This window comes from Rhododendron vialii, chromosome 3a, assembly GCF_030253575.1.
Source record: "Rhododendron vialii isolate Sample 1 chromosome 3a, ASM3025357v1".
Lineage (NCBI taxonomy): Eukaryota > Viridiplantae > Streptophyta > Magnoliopsida > Ericales > Ericaceae > Rhododendron > Rhododendron vialii.
In genome coordinates, this window is record NC_080559.1 from 34805156 (window position 1) to 34816287 (window position 11132).

The 11132-nt window shown below is 37.7% G+C and overlaps 1 protein-coding gene across 1 annotated transcript; it reads right to left on the reverse strand.

The window, feature by feature from the left end:
- Positions 1–2277: 2277 nt before the first annotated feature.
- LOC131320323 (CBL-interacting serine/threonine-protein kinase 6-like) lies at positions 2278–4198 on the reverse strand. Its single transcript, XM_058350993.1, has one exon. It carries the CDS (start codon positions 3892–3894, stop codon positions 2584–2586), a length of 1311 nt encoding a protein of 436 aa, XP_058206976.1. The 5' UTR covers positions 3895–4198; the 3' UTR covers positions 2278–2583.
- Between the last annotated feature and the right edge of the window lie 6934 nt (positions 4199–11132).

Below are 11132 nucleotides of genomic sequence, written 5' to 3' on the forward strand. Positions count from 1 at the left end.
AACTCAATGAAAATTATGACGCGCAAAACTCGAACCGAGCTTGCCCAGGTTTGGGTCAAACTCGAGCTTGTTCACGAGCCTTAACGATCCAATAATATCATATATTTTATGCCCTCATACAGGTCTAAAACTGCAAATAAAATTTTCATTATGTACATAAATATGTTCATATGCATATAAAATCATAAAAACATATACGTAAGTAAATTTTTAGTAAATGTAAATGTTTAGACTTGTACAAGTTTTAAAATTTTTACTATATAAGTTATATAAAATCTCCATGATATATATATATACTCTAGGTTCGCGAGCCTAATCGAGCCGAATACTGCTGCGTTAATGTTTGGCTCATTTATGAAACGAGCCTAAAATTGAGGTTCAAGTTCGATTCATTTAGTAGACGAATCAAACTCGAACGAATTTTTTTCGAGTCGAGTCTCGAACAGTTCACGAACGGCTCAATTCATTTATAGCCCTAGTTGAGAGGGGAGATGTTTCCAAGCAGCCAGATATTGTGTGAATGAGGTCACCTTTAGCAGTCAAAATTGTCCAGCCAAGTACTGTAATTATACCATCCAAAGTCCAAAACACAATAGTAGTAATATTCTCAGTGTACTTATGACAAAGACCAGAGGCATAAGAAAGCGGGAAAATGACTGGCAGGTGGACTACGGAAGGCTTAATTCCCATTTTCATAGGCTACATTTTTGAAATTACTCGTACATGGTAGGAAGTCTTTTAATGACAAATACATCGTAACCATAACCTTAGTGAAATAGTTGGGACAATTTTGCCTCTAATAAATATAAAACGGCACCGTTTATAATCAGAAGCTCTAACCTTATTTGGGCAAAAAATGGCAAGTTAATATATGAAACAGACGTTTTATTATATTGAAATAGATCATAATTTTTATTGATAAAGACCAAGTCAAATCATGTTCAATGAATGTCATCTCCTATTGAAGCTCAACCAACCCTTTTTAGGCCAAAAAATGGCAAGTCAATATATGAAACAGAGTTTTTATTATATTGAAATAGACCATCATTTTTATTGATAAAGACCAAGTCATATCTTGTTCAATGAATGTCATCTCCCATTGAAACTCAACTAACCTTATTCATCCGGGAAATGACAAGTCAATATATGAAATACACGTTTTATTATATTGAAATAGAACATCATTTTTGTTGTTAAAGACCAAGTCATTTTTATTGAAATATGACATCTGCCCTTCTCTTGTTTCTTTTCACCGCCACCAGGCCCACCAGGGCCACCACCATCCCACCATCTCCGACAGGACCAGCACCCCTCAACTTCCATAACAACCACCACCCCTAGCCATACCCATCTCTCTCTCTCTCTCTCTCTCTCTCTCTCTCTCTCAATTTGAAAACCCTCAATTCTCTGTCATTCACAAACCACAAAACCCCTTAATATCTTCACCGCCACCACCATCCCCCATCTTCGGCACCATCACCCCTCAACCCCCAAAGCAACCACCATCAATTTTTTTTGAAAGGCAAACTTAAATTAATTCCGATTTTTCCCAAATCAAACCCAAATTAGTATCATTTTTTCCCCCACCAAAATCTAAATCAATGGAGGATAACTGCGCTTACTTGAGAGAGAGATACCAGAGTGAGCAAGGAGTCGCCTGGTGTGTTGAACGATGAGAGATTGGGAGAGGAATGAGTTTTAGGACTAATAAATGATATATAAAGGAGGGTAAAATAGACATTTCAAGTTGGCACACCATGTATGAGTCAATATTTTGTCTCTTGTCATAAGAGTGGTAGTTTCAAGAGTGCATACCATGATTTTTGGATTAATCCGGGTCAACACCTCTTACCAGTAATTTTCCCGAAGAAAGCAACTCAAATACTCACACAATCATTGCCATCCAAACAATGTAACCCACGTTTCGGATTGAAACACTTTTTTCTTTTTCTTTTTAAATTTGTTCGATACTTTACAATCCAAACCGTTGATTGCATACTTGGACAGCTTAAATGTGCTGCATAAGTACCACGTCAGCGGTATCCTATTTGCACCAAAAAAAAAATTCTCCACCTTATAAGTCAACATTGTCCAACTATAAGTAAAGTAATTGCACCATCCAAACACATGGGTCAAGAGATTCAGTGTACTTACCAGAGGCATAAGAAAGCCATTCAAATCATCACAACCATTGCCCATACAACCCCTAGAAAAAGGACATTGGAAAAGTTATCTAAATAAACAAACCACCATAATTGATGATAAGAGATTACAAAATTAGTGTAAAAAACAAATACGCATTTTATATTCATCCAACCTATATACATTTTCTTCTACAACTCTGCTGTTCGAACAGCTGAGCAAGCCAATTTCATCATCCACTTGCATCAAGATTGAACTACTTGATTCAAACACCATTTCAACTAAGACCAAAACATACTCTACTAGTAATATTTACGTACAACACAAACACATGAATTGAATTAAAATGCAGAACTCAATCGAAAGCACAAAGCAATTCTGAGACTGAGAATTTAGCCCATCATGTTCTAATAATACAAATTCTCATTCCAAAATGGTACATCAAGCAGGGGTTGCATTATGAGCCACAGGGGAGGAGGTCCATACGATATCCTTCAACGCCGGCCGCAGCTCCTTGCTGCAGAACTGGTTGTACTCCAGCGTATCCCCACTCGACTTCGTCACCTCCACCACCAGGAACGACGGCGTCACGGCGAAAATCTCCGCCGCGATCGACAGCTGCCCTTTCCTTCCGCTCTTCTCCCCCTGCAGCCTCACACTGCTGTTGTCCCCACTCTTCCTCACGCTAAACTTCCCCGCCCTCGCCGCCGCCTCCTCCAGCCGCGACACCACCTCGCTCGCCGTGGTCCCCGTCGTGGCGAATCTCAGCTCCTCTCTCTCCTCCCTCTTCTTCTCCTCGAACAACGGCGACAGATTAAACCCTTCCGACAATGAAATTATGTGGAACGCGTTTAAAGTCTCTGTTTTCTTCTCCTTCTGTAAACAATCTTCGAAACTCGACGCTTCTTTCCTCTCCTCCTCCTTCAACCTCATAGCTTTCGGAACCGATTTTTTGAACCAAGACGATTCCATGACTTTCGCCGCGGTGATGCGAGTGCTAGGGTTTGGATCTAGCAATTTCGTTATCAACCGTCGCGATTCGGATGAAAACCACGGCGGGCACTTGAAATCGCCCTTGTAAATCTTCCTGTACATCGCGACCAGGTTATCGTCCTGGAACGGCAAGAATCCGGCCAACAGAACGAATAAAATCACGCCGCACGACCAGACGTCCGCCTTAGCGCCGTCGTAGCCTTTCTTCCCGATCACATCCGGCGCCACGTAGGCAGGGGTGCCGCACGTGGTGTGGAGGAGCCCGTCCTGTCTGAGGTGTTCGTTGAAAGCGCTTAGACCGAAATCGGTGACTTTCAAGTTACCGTCGTCGTCGAGCAGGAGGTTTTCGGGCTTCAAATCGCGATGGTAGACCCCACGGCTGTGGCAGAAATCGACAGCGGAGATCAGCTGTTGGAAGTAGTGCCTCGCCACGTCCTCTTTCAATCTCCCTTTGGAGATCTTGGAGAAGAGCTCGCCGCCGCGGACGAGCTCCATGGCGAAGTAGATCTTAGACTTGCTGGCCATGACCTCGTGGAGCTCCACGATGTTGGGGTGCTTCACCATCTTCATGACGGAGATCTCGCGCTTCACTTGCTCCGTCATGCCGACCTTGATCACTTTGTCTTTCCCGACCACCTTCATCGCCACGCTCTTGCCCGATACGAGGTTCCGCGCGTGGTAAACCTTGGCGAACGTGCCGCAGCCTAGCAGCCGCCCTAGCTCGTACTTCCCGTGTAGCACGTTCTTGTCGCCGGCCATCTAACCGAGGTTTTACAATTAGGATATTTATTAGAACTTCTGCGAGTAAAAAAGCTACTGACAGCGGTGGTTGTGGTAGACTGGTAGTGGTAGTAAAAAAGAGTTGCTCAAAACAGGATTGTTCACCCGTCCTCGACGTGTTTGCGGTGGCAATTACGGTCGCCGGCAGGTTTCTTGGCCGTGGCTGCGGGGTGGGGATTAGAAAACGAAGCAAATCTCATCTCTATGCATTCCCTGACTGGCACTTCGAAGGGATAATTGGTTCACTCTTCTGTCTGGGTTATGGGGACTTGAGGAAGGGCGTTATATAGGCGGTGTGAGGTGAATTTACCGTTTTAGGGTTGGGGAAATGGGTCTTGGATCGGACGGCTTGTGTTGATTGGAATAGGGGACGCGTGTTGCGATCTTGTGGGACAGTGGAGGAAACGGACGTCGTGGATGGGATATTTGGTTTTGGACACGTGTAGGATTCATTTGGTAATTGATGGACTTGAATAATTAACGAGGCAATATATCATTTTGTTTGTTGACATTAATTAATTTTTTAATTATATAATTAGAGTCCCTTTCAGGTCATCCCTGATAAATTATTTAACTCAATAGTTTTATTTTTGAACGGGCTAACCAGGTAATTATGGCCTAGATGAAGTACTTAACCAGATGAAACATATCTAGTGATGATGAAACACGATTTTTTTTTCTTTTTTGGACTAAAAGTAGAAGATTTTAGTTCGCAGGACTCTTAAAATAATAACCATTGTCTATCTACGGTAAATAAATAAATAAATAAATAAACGTGAGATTGTAGTTTGGAGGAATCTTAAAAAGTTAAAATTAAAATAATAAAGGGATTGTAGCTTGGAGGACTCTTAAAAAACAATAATGATCCTCTATTGTAAAAATTATGAAGAATTTATTACTATTGTGTAAGTAAAAACTTATTTTCTAGTATGTTTTAGAAAGGGAAATGATATTGGCACTCTAAAAATTGATACAAGCACTCCAAAATCAGTGTAATTTTAAAGCCATTTTGTTTTGGTTTATGGAGTGCCTGCATCAATTTTTGGAGTGCCAATATCATTTTCCTTTAGAAATTATGATAAAAAAAAAATTAGGCAAAACATGATTTGCAGAAATTTAGTTACCTTCGCACATGCTAGTCTTAAACATTCGGTTACCAACAAAAAATTACTCGAATAGTTAACTTAATAAAATTCGCAATGGAATCGTTGACCAGGGGGAAAAAAAGGGTTAAAAAGTCTCTATTCTACTACTATAGTGTTGTGGGCAACTAAAAAATGGTGAAACACGTATTTTCTACTACACTAAGGTCACTTCCGCTAAGATTTTTATTTTTCTAAGTACTTATTTTTTCTTTTTGCGAGACTAGTTATTCTCTCACGATACATTACATTAAATTCAAAAAATAAGTTTTTATTTCTCTTTCTTCTTATAAAAGTGGGAGATCGATGGGCGGTTTCTCCTAAAGATTTTGTTTTAATTAAAATCTTTCCAGCATGCAGTTTATATACCACTAGTGAGAGATTGCTTGGAAATGCAAAGATGGACTGACCAAACAAAAAAGGACAAATACTATTAGACCCATTTCAAGCCCGCCAATTAATTGAGCGTGTGCTGAAATTAAAGAAGATTCATGGCAATTCTGCGGGGACAGCAACAACCCTGATAAAGTGATAATGAATGCGCGACCAACAACCACCCACCCTACAGCCGACGTATTAACAGTTTCACTCACGCTGTATTTATTTACTAAACATGGTAGTTTAGGAGTGTTTTGATTATCGATCTGTATAGTTTCAATTTAATTTAAAACTATTTTTGTTGATGCTAAAACTCCAGCGTACGTATAAAAGTCTTGTACACTGCACATGGTACACATTTTTTAAGCATTAGAGTTTTAACACAATAAAAAAACAATTTTACTATTATCATTTCCTTAATACAAAGATATTAGTATAAAATTCAAATATGAGATAATATAAAATTCAAATATGAGGTAATAGAAGACAAAAGCAACACAATGGCAAAAAAGAGTAAAAGCAATTATCAAGTAACCATCATTAAAGACGAAAAGGGAAACTTGAAATTCATCAATTGGTTGGTAGAATTCGTAACAAAAATATCTCCGCCAAATTAATTACTGGAAAACATTAATTATATTTATGTGCTTCACAAATTCATGCAAACATTGCTCCTGCCAAGTCGAAAAATTAAAAAATTGCAAAGAGATGGTTCACTCGTTATTTCTTTAGACATTTGAAAGAACAACACCAAGTAACACGGCAACTGACGATGTTCGTAATTTCGAATTCCACACATGTTTCTTTGCGTGTTTGGCTGGACGAAATTAATTGCATTGGGGTCCAAGACATTTACTTTGAAACCTCGTACATTTGGATGGATACGAGAAATAAGGATTAGGAACTCTTTTATGATAATCTGTTATGTGATGATGTTGATACAAAATGGAATTCACTTAGATGGTATGCATGCTTTGAAATTCACGACCTCCATTTTAAATTGTATACTCATTACTGTGTTCAATCACCCAGTGATAGTTATTTAAACAAATCGCAATTATCTTGAAAAAAAAAAGTAGACTACCAGATCCTCGTGAGGTTAATTGTGACTATGTTCTGATCAGGAAAAAAAATGTGACTATTTTGTTTTTTCAAGACCGTCATTTTTTTTTTGTCAAGACACGTGATTTGATTAGACATTCATTTTACCTGCTCTTTTTGCATGTACTATGATTTATGTATATACTCAGTATGATCTATAAATGAAAGGACTCGAATTATCTAAATTATTAGACGATAATGAATTCAAATCATTCGAGATGATATATCATGCATGCATAAAATTGATCCTCCCCTGTAATTGTAGGACTAATTAAAGCCTAATAGAGAGATCAATGCCCTCCCCTAATCCTATTTTCAGAAAATAAAATCACCTACTAGGGTTTTCTTAGGGGAGGAACGGGGTGCCCCCCCCCCCCTCTCGCGCGTGCCTTCTCTCTCTCTCCTTTAGATCTCTTCCCCTGTATCCTCTTCGCGTCTGTTTTTCGCTGCATACGAAGAATTATTTTTCAGCTTGCAGTAGCAACGGCAACGAATTGCCATGGAGTCTGACATCGGTGGCCTGAACCAAAGAGGGAGGCCCAGATTGGACATTGGAGGGGGTGGTGGTGTGCCGGCGGCCGCGGCAGAGGCGGTTCTTTGCCTTTGGCTTTCATGGAGCCCTTATGGGATGATGGCTTAGGGAGTTCTCGCTGGTGCGTGATGGATGGTGGCGGTCTAGTTGACTCGTCTGCTCCCGGTACAAAAACTCTAGTGTATAAAAGTCTTGTTCACTGCATGTGGTACAAACCTTTTGAGCATTAGAGTTTTAATACCAACAAAAACAGTTTTGGCATTATCATTTTCCTGATATAAAGAAATTAGTATAAAATTCAAATATGAGGTAATAGAAGACAAAAGCAACACAATGGCAAAAAAGAGTAAAATCAATTATGAAGTAACCATCATTAAAGACGAAAACGGAAACTTGAAATTCGTAACAAAAATATCTCCGCCAAATTAATTACTGGGAAAACATTAATTACATTTATGTGCTTCACAAATTCATGCAAACATTAATTGCCGCTGCCAAGTCGAAAAATTAAAAATTGCAAAGAGATGATTCACTGGTTATTTCCTTAGACATTTGAAAGGACAACACCAATTAATATGGCGACTGACGATGTTGGTAGTTTCGTATTCCACATGTATTCCTTTGCGTGTTTGGCTGGACTCTTCCACATATATTTCTTTGCGTGTTTGGATGGACGAAATTAATTACATTGGGGTCCAAGACATTTAGTTTGAAACCTCGTACATTTGGATGGATACGAGAATTAATAAGGATTAGGAACTCGATCTCTTATGATAATTTGTTATGTGATGTTGATACAAAATGGAATTCACTAAGATGCAGGTATGCATGCTGCATGTGAAATTCACGACCTCCATTTTAATTTGTATACTTATTACTGTGTTCAATCACCCAGTGATAGTTATTTGAACAAATTGCAATTATCTTGAAAAAAAAAAAGTAGACTACCCGATCCTCATGAGGTTAAATTAATGTGACTATTTTGTTTTTTCAAAACTGTAATTTTTTTTTTTGTCAAGACACACGTGATTTAATTAGACATTCATTTACCTTCATTTTACCTGATCTTTCTGCACGTATGATTTATGCATACTTAGTATGATCTATAAATGAAAGGACTCGAATTATCTAAATTATTAGATGATAATGAATTCAAATCATTCGAGATGATATATCATGCATAAAATTGACTCTCCCTGTAGTTGTAGGACTAATTAAAGCCTAATAGAGAGATCAATGCCCTAAATGGGTCAGCTAGTATTACCAATACAATTGAAAAAGTAATTTTTTTTTTTTTGCGTTTATTAATTTTGTGTCAAACTTTTGTGGATTGTAGATTCGTCTTGATGAGAATAATTGAAAAAGTAATTTTTTTTTTACTTTTACCTTAATATTTTTTGAAATATCCAAGGTAAAACTCAAAAAACCGGGTGTTTTGGGGCTAGCTGGGGTTTTTTGTTTGTTTGTTTGTTTTATCTTGGATATTTTCAAAAGAATGAGGACAAAAGTCAATTTTTTATTTTTTCAATTCGTCTCAACGAAGCGAACCAATAACTCACAAAAATTTTGCACAAGACTACTAAACACGTTTTTTTTTTTTAAATAAAGACAAAATTCAAGAAACCAAAAAAAAAAAAAAAAACCTCCCCCAAATGCGAAGGACAACATCACTTCATGTGCGTAAAATGAGTCGTATTATCAACAAAAACAAACAAACAAAAGCCTGTGAATTGTCCCCTCATCCTATTATATTCCAAAAGCCTCACAAACAATTATGCTCAACTTCCGTCCAAACCTACCCAACCAAGGAGATCGGATCCCCTGTCCGACTCCCATCCGGACAGGGGCCTGTCCGACTCATCTCGGCCGTTGATCTCGCAAATCAACGGCTGAGGCAAATCAACGGCTGAGATGAGTCGGACAGGCCCCTGTCCGGATGGGAGTCGGATCTCCTTCGCCAACGAAGTAGAACCAGTATCCCAACGTATAATGGTATCTTCTTCTTTTCTTTTTCTTTTTCTTTTTTCTCCTTTCTTTTCTTATGAGATGGTTTTTGTTTTGGTTAGGAATTGAAACGTATTTTAAGCAAACAAAAGTCTTACCTAAACAGCCTCCCCCACATTAAAAAGATCGAGTTATTCGTTTGAACAAATGGTTTTAGAATTTTAAGCGTAAGGAACGGATTCACTTTGATACATAATCTTTTTTTTTTTTGGCAAAAGATATTATATTAAAAAACTTGATAAGCATATATCAAGAGGAGAGAGAAGAGAATCAATCAAAGGATGAAGAGAAAGGTTTAAAACCGATCAAAGAGAAAAGCATGAAGAATGTTAATTACATGGACAACCAAATTTTGAAATACCACCACATTTCTTTTTTTCCAAACTAAACTTGAATTTGCACCTTATAATTTAATCTCCGAAATATATTTTTACTTTAATTATGGGTATATAGACCTATTGTTGAACATTTAAATCCACAAAGTTCAATATAAGTGCCATATGAAAACAAGCGAAAGATTGACAATGAAAATCTCATCTAATTTGAGAAGAATAGACGCAGATGGAGAAATTTGAACTCTTGACCTCCTAGTGAGATGTAAGAGTCCTGATCAACTAAGTTAGCCCGAACTGGATTGAAAAATTTTGTGCCAGGTATCCAATTTTGATTTGTTTTCACGATCTTCAATAATAATATGATTGCATGAATATTTTAAGTTGGTTCATTGTATCACGCCATATTGCACATGTACATTTGACTTTACCAAAGAATTAATAATAATAATTCGTCAACCAGGGGCTCGATTTTCATGAAGGGGTGACAAAAATGCGTAACATGTAAATCACAAATAGCCATATGCAAATTTAATTGGACTTTCAAATATTAGTTTATAACTTTATTACCACCACACATCCACAAGCATTTGTAGTGTATTATACTATTCAAACACACACGCGGTCACTTAAAACACACACACTCACATTGTGGATGCAAAACACTTAAGATATTATATAACTTGTTTACAGTAGAGTTGTAAACTTGGAGTTTTCACCCTTGCCATGTGTAGCCTCATTGATATTTTATCGCAATAATCTGAACCGTTCATTTTGTAAAGCTCGCAAAATAGTGCATGTATGCAAAAAATCAGCTTGACCCAACATCGATAGGTATATCACAAATTAAATTTTGGTTTATAAAATCGACAGCCTAGATTTTGTCAATAGTTTTTAAGTTAAAGTGATCCAGGCCGTCGATTTTATAAACCAAAATTTACATTAGTTTTTTGCATACCTCTCGAGGTTGGGTCAAGTTGATTTTTTGCTTACATGCACTATTTTGCAGGTTCTACAAAATGAACGATTTAGATTATTGTAATAAATTATCGATGGAGCCCACACATGGCAATGGTGTAACCTCCAAGTTTACAACTCTATTGTAAACAAGTTAATCTCAACACTTAAAACACACTCACATTGTTGTTTGGTAAGCACTACAAGTGTTTGTGTATGTGTGAATGATTTTAGAGTTTTTTTTTTTTTAATTTTAACTCCGCACGAGTGATCCAGTGCTGATAATGCTAGAGAAAATTTAATCTACATGTAAAAAGTAAACCTTTTTAGCGCATTTTTAAAACCCTTTTAGTGCAATTTTTTGAATCCAGGAGATTCGGTTGAACCCTCATATTATTGGTGCAGCCGCCCCTAGCCTCCATATCCATCCCATGTGTCCAAAATCAAGGAATGAAATTGAACATGCAAGCTCTTTTCTTAAATAAATAAATAAAAAATCAACAAAGCTAGCAAGCTTAAAACTGCAAACACGCATGGGAAGTGACGTATTTGTCAAGTGGGCAGTACAAGTCGAAATACTATCAAAGTGATCAGACCAATGGGGTGGGACTGATCATGAGTTCTCCAAATGGGATCGGGCATTCCCGCTTGGGTTCCGCGGGCTTATCTTATCCCAAACTCTCGTTCGTGATTCAAATTGTTCACTTCGATCATGAGAAATACTTAGAATTATCTGTTTAAGACAATATTATTTTGATACCGAAAACAGCA